We start from the raw sequence: 15,478 nt of genomic DNA, 5'->3' as shown, positions 1-15,478 counted from the left end.
TGCTTTATTAAAGAGACAATTAAGAATTTAAAACCTTTTTTAATTAAGGAGTGCAAAACAGCATGGAAGTCTTCCAGTGACTTTCCTCCTGCCTCGTGTTTTTTGTGTGAGAGAACATCTCCTATTGTGATCCATTATCATTTCTGTGGAAATTCAAAGTATTTTTTGTAAATTAACTGATATTAAAAACTCAACAAATAATACCCCGGAGCCATCACAGCACTGTGATACAAATGATGGGGTCACATTGTATCCGCAGTAATATGCAGTAGCGAAAGGTTCAATGAATATTTGCCCCTACTGTAGTGTTATCCCTCGTTCAGATGAAGTGTCTCTACACAGTGCTTACAATGAGTTGTAAACCCATGACTTTTATCACCATACTGTAGTTTAGAGACGAAATATATTCAAATAGCTCTAATAAAAAGAGAATATGATTATAAGCTGGATACATACTTTGATACTCACCCACGTATCTGATGTGGAAGCCGCGTCGGTTGGTGCCGTGATCAGAGGACCAGCGCAGCAGTAGCTGGTGGCCCGTGGTGGTCAGGCTGAAGGGAGTTTCAATGTCACCGCTGAGCGAGGCCAGGCTCTGGCTGTAGATGTTGGGACCTGAACACAGATACGACACGCACGCACTCAATTTCCCAGAAACAAAATCTGTGTCGAAGACAAGTTTTATTGTAGACAGACATGAAGGTGCATCTATCATTTATCTATCATTTTTTATATATAAATAGCAATAATTACAGATACGCTTATGACAACACCAGACCTAATATCCGTGACGTTTCTAAATGACAATCATGGCATCAACCAAAGAGTAGCATTTATTTTACTGAACACATGGCTCGAACAATAAATCTGCTATGAGATGCCACATTCAAAACATGGATGCTGCATATAGAAGTAGAGCATAAAAATATATATATATAAGACAGTATGAATGTATTACTGAAAAGCACTCAGACGGATGCATTAATAATTTCAGCTAAGTAGCATTTTTGGGATTTTGCTAACTTAATTTTCACCATAGACCCCAAACCTCAAAATTCCAGCAGAACCCACCATCAAATATTTCCAAGATGTCGAACTCCTTCTCTGTCTGGAAGAGTTCAAAGTGCAGAGTCATGTTGTAACCCTTCTCCACGTTGATCAGCCAGGAGCACATCTGGAGATTGGGGTAGCTATCGGGGTAGCCTGGACTCAAGATCACCCCCGTTGAGTCAAAACGCACCTCGTGGGCTGGACATTGGACTGGGAGGAGAAAAACGACAGAGGTTGAAAGAGGGAGATGAAAACCGAGTGGAGGCAGAACGCAGACGAAAAAAAGAGTTATAGGAGAGGGGATGGAAGGCACAATAATAGAAGAGGCAAGATGAGCTGAGGGGAGGAAAGACAGGAAAGCTCCACTGTGACAGGAGAAATTACACTGAAAAATTAACTAGTGCTGGAACAATTACATTTCAGCCAGACTGATATTGCTCCTAAAGGCTGAGCTGGTGAGTCTGCCCCCTCCCCCGATATCAATCTATCAAACAGTAATACTCAGTAGGTGAGACAGCTAACTTTGTATGGAAAAATGATGTGTATGTGTGTGTGTGCGTGCGTGCGTGCGAGAGTTCATGTGTATCGGCTCAGAGCATTCCCTTCATTTCCTGTAGGCTGGCAGTTCTGAAATAATGACAGTTCTGTTTCTCTCCTGGCAACAGAAGTCTCTCTTCTGGGCCACTAGTGAAGAAACATGACGCATATAAAAGGTTAATGCGAACAACTGTTCCAAATGAAAAGGTCACTGGAAACAATCGGACATATATCAAGAAAAAAAAGTTACAGGGGAAGAATTGTTACAACAAAGCAGTATGCATATTCCCGCTGGCGAGTCACTGCGGAGGCTTCAACTAGAATAGCCTTTGGCTAAAAGGATAACAGGCAGATTTGATCTCCAACAAGTCAAAGTCAGGGATTTTCTAAATAACAATGCATTTCTTAAATCACCACAATACACCAGGCCCTCTGTGGGAACAGAGGTCAATCAACATGTATCACAAAATTATCTCAAACAACCGAGAAAATTATAGAATAGAAGACTTTCTTTTAAAATAATACAAGAAAAGCGTAACAGTATTCATTAGAGAGGCAATAAATCTCAACTGGATCCGTTCAGAAAATAAATTATCACAGCGATCTAAAATAAAATAGCAATGTTTCTTCACTACCATTGCTTGACAGTCTGAGAGAGACATGATCAATATTCATACTTGAGTAAAGAATTACCTGATGAGCTCTTCATTAATTCGATGCTCTGAAATGTGCAGGCTGAATTTGTTCATGAATTTACACTTTTGACACAATGACTAAGAATGCATATTCACATATTGCACCACAAGGCCACAAGGCCAAAACACACAAAGGAAAAATAGGATTTTCGAGTCGTGCCACCTCAAAGCCTTTCGGCACATTGCGAACACTGATGTCACAAGGGCACACTGCAGTAGTGGGTGGTAATGAGTGAGGTCAGTGGTCATGCTGTCATTTGTAGCTTGTTTCAGTTTTAATTTTACAGTTACTTTAACTGTTAGTCATTCAAACGTTCCCTTATTAATTCCACACTTTTCCAAAAAGGAGTCGGAATGCTTTTCTACACAGTTGAGCGACTTGATTTTGCTAAAAGCTGAATTTCAGCGAGAGAGTTATGACTCTCGCTGGCGATACGACGGAGTTCAGAACGAGGTCTTCAGTTGGTGCAGTTACATCAATTCAGACGGCTGCTTCCTCAGTTCTGTCGTCAGCAGGACCTTCTGCTTCAACTGATGCCAGGGGGAGAATCGGTCATAGAGCCAGCACAAATCCAGCTTTAACGAGATACGCAAAATTTAAAAGTAATTGCTCCTGAAAATGGCTAATTTCTTTTCTATATCATTTTCATACACATAATTACACTAAGGTTAGCAACTCTGAAAAAAAAAAAAAGAAAGAAATGTTCTTACACTGAACAGATTCCTGTTCCCTGCAGCACTTTACCTTATTGGCTTTGAGATGTACATGAAATAGACTCGCTTGATAGGATCTTATGCACTGCACGTAGAACCATCTATCTGGCAAGAGTTTCTTTTTTAAATAATTGAGCCCCCAATGCTTGTTTAATAAGCCAACGTTGCCAGGCAACAAACATAACTCTATCCAGTACGCACAGTCGTGGCTTAAACTGCTTTGCCTCAAACTTTAGGTGCAGAGATTTAAAACATGAATCACGAGAGGCTTAAAACTGTTTTCAGACACCTCAATACTGCTACTTTATAAAGAAGGGCTTTTAGGGGAGCATAATCAGGAGAGGATGCTCCTCTGAAAGCAGAGTGAGGCTTACAATGTATTCATATGGTGATTTGGTTAATATACGAATGTAGACCTCTGTACCTTAGTGTCACAGAAATGTAAGGCAGCCAGACTACTGTTATCATCATACTGGCTCAAATACTGTAATATTATAAATATCTAGCTTAAGTATTAGGCAGATTAATTCAATAAATTAACATTTAAAAAATCTAAAAAGAAAATAAAGAAAATATCACATTTTGAATTAAACTGTTAAAACTGTTTTTCTAATTCAATTTGATCCGCATTAACAAGTGAATACGTATAATAACCAACCATCCTCAGATGCTGAATTACATTCAGGTACATATAGTATTGTACGGAGATTTGCAATGGAGCGCATGCCAAAATGATGTGTTTGCAAGATTTAACAAATGCCAATGCCAGATCTTTTCAAACATTGCAAGACGTGTGTCTGTAATTACTTGTGCAAACCACCAATTGTTTATTCTTTTACTCAGCACACTGTGCGTATGGAATGACAATGTCATGGCGGCTACAGGGAATCTTACAATAAAGCTCACATAAGTATAGTGAAGAAGAAATTAGAACAGACTTTTTTTTTTTTCCCCATTCGGTTTTCGGTTACATGAAAATCAATGAGAATGTGAAGACCAATATGGCAGATGGTTTACCAAGCAAACACAGCAGTCAACTCAATTGTGGCTCTATCCTTGATCAAAGCTACGGCATAACCTCATAGGAACAGAGAGCCGAGGGAAATATCTTAAAAACCAGGGGCATTTGGGGGTGAAATTGCATAGCCGTGCAAGGACATTTCAGCGTAATCTTATATGCATAAAATGACAATTAACAGAAGGGTTGACAGAAAACAAAAGCGGAATGGGGGAACACAGGAGAATTATTTTTCCTGCTCTGTTGGCAAGCTGCCGACAGGAAATGGCCCCTTTACAAGCTTACTGTAGCAGTCTCTTGGATGTGAATAGCAGGTCAACTCAAATTAAGTTCAATTTTACATGTCCCAAGGAGAGCAATTAGTTCCGTGCTAGAGGTGGCACAAGGACATTACATATCCAACACAAGAAAATGTAATGAATTCTTGACTACAATAATGAGGTGATCCATGAAAATGTCAAACAACGAATTACTAACCCAGACGTCTTACAATAGTACTAACCATGCCAATTTGATGCTCAAGGCAGGTGTTAAGGAGCTCTTTGATGATGATATATATGATGCCTACTCATCATTTTGTTGCACACTTTTAATATGTCTATCACAGACAGTACTTCATTTATTGTAACTTGCCTGTTATCTGCTCATTTTGGTATGGATTTTAACAAGTGCAACCTCTTTAGTAGATTCCTTGTGTCTTTTCTCATACGACTCAGATGTTTTATATACAATATGTAATTTGCTTTGTTCCATCCATATCCAGCACAACCTGACTAACGGGGCCCATTGACTTGGCAGTGCAAAGCACAATTTACTGTGATGTACGAGAGTCTGTGCCGTCCAACGTCAAATTCTGCCGTATGACCGATTGCCTCGCACAAGACAAACCAACTGCAAAACAATGTTGTGTTCTGCCAGAACAGTCCCAACATGCTTTGCCCATTCGACTTTGGCAGGTTAATTTAGTCACTCAAATTAAAGCCTGTGAAATTATTTCGAGTACAGAATGCAAGTTTTAGCAGATAGGAGCTAGTTGGTCTTGGCAGAGCTCTGTGTAGCAGTAACACACGAGAAGGTGAGCTGGCAAAGAGAGCTTGAATATTTCAAGCCAGTACTCTCAAGTGAATGACTGCCCTCACTTGGCAGGAAAGAAATGATCTCAAACTATTCCTATTGTTATGCCTAACTTGGTCGCATAACAAAAGAAAGAAACAATGAAAGTAAGCATTGGAAAACATTTCACAGCAATTCCATTACCGTCATGCTTAACATGATCATACGTCTGTATGCCAGACAGGTATGATGCAGTCTGCAAGTATGCAATGAAGCTTTTCTCTCCTGTTTGCCTTCTCTCTTTACTCTGCACTGTCTAATAAGCCAATAAAATGCTGCAGGACGTCATACCCCTTGTGCTTTTATAAATTATGCATTTTTAGAAAATGCCCAATGCAGTACAAGTAAAGGTAGGCCCTGTTGTCTATAGGACTCACACGTACGCACCTATTTCAATGAAAAATTAATAAAATTACCACTGTTTTGGTCTCTCTGACATTTGTGAATACACTAATGGCATCATTGGCAGTACTGTAGCCTTTATGAATAAAGCATAGGAATATCTTCCAGAGCTTGGATCCGTGATCGGCTCACTCAATTTAAGCTTTGCCATTACTATTTCAGGGTCCCCACTCTGTCTGGAGAAGTCCTGGGAAATCTACTCTAGGAAAGACACTATTTCTTATCAAGACGTGCAGTCTATGGCTATGAAATCACTTCTGACATGCTAAGAAATGATGACGAATTGATCATAGAATAATGCAAACACACCTGCAGAGGCAGAACACTTCACTTTATTGCTACAGAAGTGAAACATTTCATGCCATGTTATGGTCAATTTTACCTTCGCAATGCAGCATTATGTTTGAAGAGACAGTGCTGGCAAAGTAAAAAAGTACCGTTAGCCAGTATTAAGGCGGTCTTTCTTTATAATCCAACTCTCTCAATAATACCCAACAACACACATTGAGCCCATTGCTCCGAGCAAGCATTGAATCATAAAACTTAAAAACGTTTGTAGGTGAAACAAGCAAGCAATCATCACAGCTTCAGCAACTGAAATAAACCGAGAGCAGCTTATTTGAAATAATCTTGTCCATAAACTCCCATTTGAAAGTTATGATACTGAACATAACTTGGCCCTTTCAGATGGCAATGTTTGGGGAGCTCTGATAGATAGCATCGCATTTCATTCCCGGGTAAAGGTCAGTAGGAGAATGGGGAAACAGTTTTCATTGACAACACAAGATTTTTCCAGGACATTTTACTTCTTCTCTCATCTTCCAGGATGAGTGGGAAAACCTGTATTTGCTGCTTTACTTACGACAGTTTCCCTTTACCAAAATGAAATCAGGCAAATTCTTACTTGTAAGAGCAAAACGATGTGAGCCGCAGAAACGCTACTGGGTAAGAACCAAGATATCAAGTCATACATCAAATAATAACAGCCAGGGATGAGCAAATAGGTTCCGAATCGCTAGTCCTATTCAAAGATGTTTTATGAATGCAGGCGCTGGGTCTGAATGTCCAACGCGATTACTCATAGTTTCTCGAAACAAAAAGACAGAAACGCTCATCAACTCAGGACTAGACAAAGGACTTAAGGGCCCTTCAAAAAATGCCTATCCACGGGGCATATAAGGTTTCAGAGCGCTCTGTTGTCTGCGGCTGAGATGTATTGGCATGACAGGCAGGCTTTTGGTCTAAACAAAATCTCTGATGCAGACAACACAGACATTTCTTTTCCTTTTTGTTTGAAAATCCATCTTCCGAAAAAAAACAAAAAACATGCCTAGGAAGACATTATACATCAATCAAATCCATGGGGCCATTTGAGCAAGGATTAAGGGGTAAAATATAAGCTCCCATCTTTCTGTGGGGAAAACAGCTTGGACTGGCCCCATCTACCTTGTTACATCGATGAAGACTGCTGATCTGTAATCTGTTTCACGCTGATCCTTCACAGTCAAGTGCTGCTTCTAGGGGAGCGTAGGTCTATGATCTTGGGTCAGTAGTAGTATGACTCTGTGAGTCTTGACAAATTAGAATAGAGATGCGGATTGCCAACAGGAGCCTTCTAGAAGGGGCCCTGCTGGCAGTCTGTTAAATGATGCATCAACAGTGAGTGCTGCTGACTGCATCCAACCGTGGCAGAGTGGCGTCAAGCACACCCATAGAGGCACACATACATGAACATGGATACGTACACACATGCATTGTGCGCACACAAGCGTTTGAACGCACATTGACAGGAACACCTGCAAACTACAACATTTATAAAGCCCCACAGAAACATATTGGATAAACCAACCTTGACAGACTGGTGGGGATCCATCCATCTGTAGCCTCTCTCCAAGTCGACAGGTCAGAATCTCACTGCCCACCAAGGTGAAGCCTGGCAGGCACGAGTACCGAATTATGTCCCCTGTGAAATAATTTACACCCACAATCATATAAACACACACAAGCCGGGAGTGGATATGAAAAACACATCCATCCATTCATCCGCCCACCCAACCACAACCAAACACACACACACAGACACACAGACACACAGACACACAGACACACACACACACACACACACACACACACACACACACACACACACACACACACACACACACACACACACACACACACACACACACGTGTTAGTAAAAGCCTCCTCACTGCCAGCACTTGAAACAGTAATCAACAACACATTTTCTAATGAAGATTGACGTCCCTTTAGCGAGCTGGAGTACTGAATGCACTTCATTACAATACAGCCGCACACTTATACACAAACACATGCACTCACATATGAAATAAAATAACACTTCATTCCAAAGACACAAAGTTAGGCAGCCACTAGCCATATCAAGACAAACAGCTTATATGAAGAGATATTTAGCTCTTCCCCTCAAACTAATATTCAATTGCAAAAAGTATGAATAGACGAAAAAAAAAAACTTGAGAAAGGAAAGAAATATAAGCCAAAGAGCCCATTGCAAGTAGAATGAGATAGTGAAGGTTGAAAAAAATCTATATTTTATACATCAATATATATACATTTGATAAATGTATAAATGTATAACAAAAATGTCCAAGTGAATATGTACTACAGCCAAAGCTGTTTCAAATTGAGAAATCGATATATGGAGTAATATGTTAACAAAAAGATAAACATTCAAACAATAGTTTCAATGAAAAAATGCAAGAATCAGCTTACAGGGGAATGGATTTATTAATTAATGGCTAAAACATTTGATGAGTCTATTCCTACTTTTTGTCCTGTGTCCACGGCCGTCCAAGCAAATTACTGTATGTCTGATGCAAATGTACTTTATTACGCACTGTCCCCCGGTAAACAAGCAAAATAAGAGAAGACAAACCTATTTCAAACTCTTCATCATCGGTTAGGACAGTAGCGTTGGCAACAGGAGGGGGTGGCTGACATGTTCTCAGCTGGTATGCTGTTGGGAGAGGACAAAGGTTGAAATCTGCAACAGTGCATGTTGTATGTATGTGTGTGTGTGTGTGTGTGTGTGTGAGTGTGAGTGAGAGTGAGTGAGAGTGAGAGAGAAGAATGTGTTTTCTGTTCTACCTGCAGTACATTCTTTACTCTTCCATCATGCTGACACTTGATTACATCATACATTGTCATCTATCAGTGTTCATGATCATCAAAAACCATCACTAATTTAGCTGGAATGGGGGACATTTTATTATTAATCAACTTCTTTCCGATGGGGCGTTTTAATAGGCATAAAAAGGAATTCATCATTTATCATTACACAGAAGTGGAAGCAACCATGCACCAAAATGAGAAAAGCTAAATAATGACTCATAAAAGAGGGAAAATGAAAGGCATTCCTGTAAACGCAGGGACAATTTCCCTCTGTTCTTTTGTGGTCTTCATTACCACACTAGAGTTCCAGCAAACTGGAGAAGTAAAGCTCAAGTAAATAGGGGTCATTACAGCAGTGCGGGACAAGGTCTTTGCTTAGCTGGCATCAAAGGGGAGGTTACCGTAATAATTCAGCACAAAGAAGCCGCTGGTGCTGAAGTCGCTGTGGAATTTGATGAGGACCTGATTGGCGGTGGTGGACGCGCCGTCCTGTACAGAGCTGCCACTGAACTGACCGATTTGAGGCGAGGCCTGGTCAGGTCCGTCCCTGAATACAGAGAGGGGAAGGGAGTGGAGGTGGGGGGGGGGGGGGGGGGGGAGGAAGACAGACAGACAGACAGAGAGAGAGGAGTAGAAAGAGAGAGCAAATGGTTTATGAATAAACACCCGTAATAACTTGCTGGGATCAAAGAGCAGGTCTAGTTATCCCTGAGCAGTCATTCTGAAAACCTGAGAAAAAGTTTTTACATTAATCAACACTGTCAAAGTAAAAGTTTAGTACGAGTTAACTGATGAGGCAGTACAGCAATGAAACTTTTGGCTCCTCCAGCCATGTTACATATTAATGGGGAAGTTTTTTTGAAAATAAAATAAAAAATCAATGATACAGAGTCCTGCAGAAATGTGCAAAATCCACAACTGCGTTTGTGACCTCTTTTTTCTTTGCAAAACATTCTTTCAAATTGAGTTGAGATTGTTCATATTCTGTACGTGCATGTACATAATCAGGGTGTGTGGTTATCACTATGCTTCAGCCCCCGAGACCATGGAAGGAAGAAATGTTTAGAAAATGTATGGGTGATTATCAGAAAATCCTAACACGATGTACCGTAAAAGGAACTGTAGCCCTGGGAATCAAAACGTAATTGAATCGTAATGACCTTTTTGATTTTCACTCTTTATGGAGGGTAGGTTGTTATCTGTAAAGGGTGGCAATGTCTATGGGAGTGTATACTCACATTACATTTACACTAAATGCCATAGGACAATCAACATGTGTCAAAGATGTGACAATAGTAATATGTTTCAAGTAATGGAAACAGATATACCAACTCCTTAAGGTAGCTATAAATTACAAACAAGATAGAAGATAAGAGGCTAGTCGTACAAGTCACTGAAATAGTTTTTGGTATGTTGCCAGTGGTGGATGAGATGCTGAAGGCCCTGAATGTTGCCAGCCCGTCGTGCCTGACGCATCTCTTGGACGGCATCCACCTATGGCGGTTGAAGGGAAAGACATCAAGTGTCTATGGGCCTTGTTCCCAAATGAGGGTACAATGTAGTGTGAAATGTCGTGTTGAAAATGGAGCAAAGCCTGAAGGTGAAGTTCTCAATTTACGGATTCAAAGAGCTGAAATGAGCTGCCTGTGCAGGTTGGGGTCATAGAATGAGAAGACAGATATACAGTATATGGGAGCTCGATAGTAGACCTGCTGCTCTACTGCTCCTCCTGAAAAGAGCCAGTTGAGGTAGTTCAGACATCTAATGAGGATGCCTCTGGGACGCCTCCCCCTGTGGAGCTACATCAGGCACGTCTGACCGGGAGGAGAGCCCCGGAGCCGACCCAGAGCTATGCTTATGCATTCTAGCTGAGCTGGATGGACCTCGGGATCCCCCACGCTAAGCCGGAAGGAAGTGGCTGGAGGGGCAGATAGATGCACTGGTTGGCCAACATCACAAAATACATTCAGTGAGATGATTGAGTGATTTGGCAACCTCTAGATATTCCACATACCATTTCTACTGAGGTAGCTAAACACATTATTATCTTTGGCTCTCTTGGGTGATTGAAAGCAATGTTGCATGAGCAGGACTCTTATTTCGGCAATATTGCATTCAAAGGATTCCTACGTCTATGTGATGATGTACCTAAATTTGTCATGTCATGTAATTTGGTAATGGTAAAATATTATGACACGCCTCCCGAATGCGATGCACAACTAAATTTACTGCGAACATTTCTCCAAATCCCCCATCCCAAGGTGAATGGATAGGTGGATGGCTGTGGGGTGATGATGGAACTTGTCATTTGCAATAAAGCCATTTATGAGACGAGAATTAGCTGCTGACAGCACAGAACAGAGAAGCACCTCTGCTAATGAGAGCAAGGGAGAACTTTCAAACCCTTCTAAAAATACTGCCGTGATCTCTGTTCCGAAATAAGCTGCCGAAATAAGTTGGGATACATTTTTTTGGGGGATGTGATGCAGCATTGTGCTTCTTTTCTCTGAGAATAAAAAGAAAGACTCATGCGAGAAGACTTTTCTATTATGTATATATAAATGCCATTTTTCTACAAGAGAAATGTATTTCATTACTGGCACTTTCGGGTAGCTCCAGGCCTATTCCCGTGAATGATGTACATTAAATGCTTTTTTTGTATGTGTACCTTTAATATATTGTATATTAAAAAAAGTCTTAGCGCAATTTCATTTCAGAGTGATCAGCAAAATGGGAGACGGCAGTCAGGCAGGGAAATGAAATGTTGCCATCAGGGAACAAATTGTTTATGTGCTTTTTCATTTGAAAACAGTAGTGCCAGTAGCTCCCTCCTCCCCTACTGTATGCTGGAAGGCATTTCCCTCCTCTATCACAGATGAGGTGAGGTCCATGACTGCCTGACGCTTACCATTCTACAGAGAGGCTACAGAAAGGTAGCGGGAGAGACAGAGGGCGAGACAGCCACTGGACTGATAACAGGCATGTCGTATAACATAGTTCACTGCTGTATAATTATTCGACAAGAGTTAAAGTTTTTACAAACTAACAAGCATCGAAGATAACTCAGAGCTGATGTTTTCATGCTTGCACACATTTCTGTCGCTTTACGTAACACTCGCTGGGGGAGGAGGGACACACAGGGACTCAGACTTTACTTCAGTTTCTCTTGTTTAATCTATTTTGTTTTAGCAAGGGGGCTGTTGGAATAAAAGTTGTCAGGGAAAGTAAAATGAATCCACAGATTTCCAGACGAAAGTCAACATAATGTGGATGGCTGTTGGCTCATTTAATACGGGTGTCGCATCAAGAGCTGTGAGCAAAACTTGTCCAACTGGCCTACGGCCCTAAAAAAGCTAAATTCCTTTCGCAACATATCGATGATTGAGGGATTGCCTCCAAACAGCTCGCAACATGGCAACAATTTTGAGTTTGCTTTTGCAATGAGTAAGGGAAACACTTGACCCAACTGGGTGCTTTGGCTCATGCTCTGCTGCGAAAACAGTCTGTACTCGTGTCTGTACATTCCGCGTTGTGTCCTGGTCTGTCACGTCTTTGTTATTTCTGCGTGTTCCTTGTTCTCAGTGTTTGATTGTGTGCAGTCTGGGAAAGCAAATTATCCTCTATAGAAGACAATAAAGAAGGAATCTGAATCAATACAGAATATTATTCTGGAAATAAATCTTATTATACTCTGCAGTTTTTCCTTGAGTAAAAATAAAAATAAAACTTCAGTTGTCAAATCTTTTGGGAGCTGCTCTATTAGCAATGCACTGTATCTGCTATAAACTTGGTGGACACTTTAACAAGGGTATATTTTGTGGCTAACTGCTTACTGTAGTATTGTTTGTATAAAATATTTGTCTCAGTTTCTAAAGCTTAAACAAAAATCACTATTAATTGAGAAAGACTGCCTCCCAATAACTGTCAATAGAACTCTGTATGCAGCTCTGTATACAGAACACTGTGTGCCATAAGCTGAATAATGTCATACGGAGAGAGAAATGAAAACGTACCACACAGTGATGTAGTCATAGATTGGCTCTGTATTGATAACAGAGAAGTTGATGTAGATGCCATAGCCAGGAGGTACTCGGACAGTCCACATGCAGTCCTGGAAGTGCGGATACTCAGCTGGGTGTCCAGGAGAGTAAATTGTGCCATTCATGGATGTTACGTTTCCCCCACAGAGAGCTGGAGGGAGAGAAACAAATTCAGAGAGGCTGGATGAAAATACAAAGCCAGTCTTTGATTTACCTCAAGTCATAAAACTTGCTTTTATGACTTTTAACAAACCATAACTGTGTGTTATTTGGTTATCACTGAGATACTGGGCAGGGGGGGGGGACATTAAAACTCTCCCGTCATATCCCTTCAGAGGGAATGTGCTAAGATTTGACATTGAACTGGGAGTCAAAGCCAAAGCGCTGCCCTAGGGATCCCTACCAAAAAACAACAACTGTAAACTTGACAAGCGGGACAATACGGCATCTATGGAGAAAAACAGAACTATTTACCACTTTCTGGGACAAATACCAAACTCTTTTGTGGACTCGAAACACGTGTTACTGCTTCACTTAACTGATGAGAGGAAAGCCATCGTTTATCATACCTGAGCAACAGAGACAGGTGTAATCAGCTTTGTAATAAAGACTTGCAAATTCTCCATATATCATTATATCGGGCTGTGTCAGTGTATAGTTCAGTAACGTGGTGGTAAAAGTGAGTCAGATGCTTTCATGTGCTAGAATAAAGGACAGGACCAGAAGCAGACTCAAAAACCTACATTCTTCTTTTCAAATTAACTTCAAAGACTTTATTTTTAGCAGGCGATGGAAAAGCATTTCCGTCTTCACTTTCGTCAGCTTCTCAGAGTAGCACGCATTACTTTTTCAAAGATTTGTTTGCGCACATATTTTAACATTTCTCCACTAAGTTTGGGAAAACAGAGAAAAATATCAAATAAAAGGCATTTCATGACTGATAAATATAGTTTGTTGATACTGCAAAATGTACGCTATTTGGAGGAAGATTTTAGGTCTTGGTAGTTGAAACTGTAAGAGGGGTTCAGTGCTGCTTTTTTCACATTCTTTTCTGCATATGAACAACACTCGCTAGAAAACAACTGTTGTGTTTATAAGAAGCACTAGCCAGTCACCTTCGCAGCGAGGTATGGGGTAGTTCCAGTTTCTGCTGACTCCATGCAGACATGTAAGAGATGCCTCTCCAAGCAGAGTGTAACCTTGAAGGCACTCAAAGGAAATGGTCATCCCCACACTGTAGTCCTGACCGATGACTATGCCGCTACGAAAAGGCCGTGGGTCCGGACACCTCTGCAGCTCATATGCTGGGGAGAAAAACACAAACCAACACACAGTAGTGGAGGATTAATAACCACAGACTCCAGGAAGCAAATTATAAAACGCTACCATTACAATACTATTTAATATCTATGATGAAAGAGAACCAAAAGAACCAAAGCCTGCCCAGTGAGCTGTTAAGAGCAGCTAATCTTACATCATTGGTGAAATCTAATCAACAGATTGCCTATATCATTATATGCTTTTGTATTAAAAACATCCCTCTATCCTTTGTCATCATCAGTAATATATGATTTAACACCGTTCAAGTGTGCTACGTCTTTTTGTAAGAAAAGAACCCAAAAGAAACACCTCTTACTGGTGGCTGAAGCCCCAAAATGTTGGTCAGGTCATTCGTCAACATTTTGAAAATACAAAGTTTGTCCAAAAGACTTAAATTCACCGTATTGTCATAATGTTAACCGATAAATAATGATTGTTTTCCACATTGGCTTTAGCACATAAAATACCCCACTGACACAGCCAACACTATTATGATTCAAGAATATGTGCTATTGAATGTCTCAGCAGAGGTCAGCATTGATTTATTTTTCTTTATTCTTTAGCCTTTTGTAATCTCACAACCTCAGAGAAAGCATCGGCCTTGCAGGACTAATCTTTGTCCCTGGTCTGTATCCAACCTGACTGATGGTCTTTTAAGTGCTCTATTAGCAAACTCTTCAATCTCTTTCCACTTTTTCAGCTGCTGCTATGATAAAAATCACATTTTAACTTTACCATGAGGACCAATCTTTGTTCCTCACCCTGGTAGACAACGTGGAAGCCAGGCTTGTTCTGGGAGTAGTCGCTGTGGAAGAAGAGAGTGGTCTCATGGGTGGTGCTGAAAAGAGAGTTGGGCACAACGGGGCCACTGAACCGATCAATCACTGTTCCAGTCTCCAGGTTCCCACTGCGCACCTCGAGATAGTCATGAACAGGCTCTGTGGAGAAGTTCAGAAACTGCAGATGGATCCCTAAAAAGCAGAAAGAAAAGGTTGACGCAGGAGACACACTCAAGAACATATAATAAAGTAGAAGTGAATGAATGTTCATTTCAGGTACTGTAGTAGGAGATTAGTTCAAATTTAATGTTAAGCATGCATAAAACGAGCAGGTTCTTTTTCAACACAATAAGAAGTTGAGAGGAGTTAACAGAACAGGGCAGAGGAAAGCAGCAGAGAGGACATGAGAGCAAGCAGAACAAAGAAAGAGAAAGAGAAAGGAAAGACAGAGGGGAATGACAGACCGAAACCAATAGGGAGTTGAACTCTCCAGCTGCAGTCCAGGCTGCTCTGGTAATTCCCTGCGAAGCCTGGGCTGAGGATGACGCCGCTGAAGTCTGTCATAGAGCCACCACACTGGGCTGTGGGAGACCAACCAAGGAGAAAGAACATGTCACTTCTCCACACAACGGCTCCATGGGAAAACAAAGGAAAACAAT

General features: G+C 40.9%; 1 protein-coding gene across 1 annotated transcript in view; it reads right to left on the bottom strand.

The window, feature by feature from the left end:
* LOC142938180 (CUB and sushi domain-containing protein 3-like) overlaps window positions 1–15,478 on the bottom strand; it is a 194,277-nt gene that overhangs the window by 49,328 nt on the left and 129,471 nt on the right. Inside the window, exons 40-48 of the mRNA XM_076081426.1 lie at window positions 15,284–15,400; window positions 14,802–15,011; window positions 13,836–14,024; window positions 12,694–12,871; window positions 9,082–9,227; window positions 8,445–8,525; window positions 7,379–7,492; window positions 1,072–1,260; window positions 457–615 (exon numbers count right to left, since the gene is read on the bottom strand). Of these exons, the coding sequence (XP_075937541.1) occupies window positions 457–615; window positions 1,072–1,260; window positions 7,379–7,492; window positions 8,445–8,525; window positions 9,082–9,227; window positions 12,694–12,871; window positions 13,836–14,024; window positions 14,802–15,011; window positions 15,284–15,400 (1,383 nt within the window). The remainder of the gene's footprint in view (window positions 1–456; window positions 616–1,071; window positions 1,261–7,378; window positions 7,493–8,444; window positions 8,526–9,081; window positions 9,228–12,693; window positions 12,872–13,835; window positions 14,025–14,801; window positions 15,012–15,283; window positions 15,401–15,478) is intronic.

The sequence above is a fragment of the Anarhichas minor genome, unplaced genomic scaffold (genome assembly GCF_050575085.1).
Source record: "Anarhichas minor isolate MPS153535 unplaced genomic scaffold, ASM5057508v1 ptg000080l, whole genome shotgun sequence".
NCBI classification, from domain to species: domain Eukaryota; kingdom Metazoa; phylum Chordata; class Actinopteri; order Perciformes; family Anarhichadidae; genus Anarhichas; species Anarhichas minor.
The sequence above is the reverse complement of the archived record's forward strand: the minus strand, read 5'-3'. Positions and strand labels throughout refer to the sequence as shown.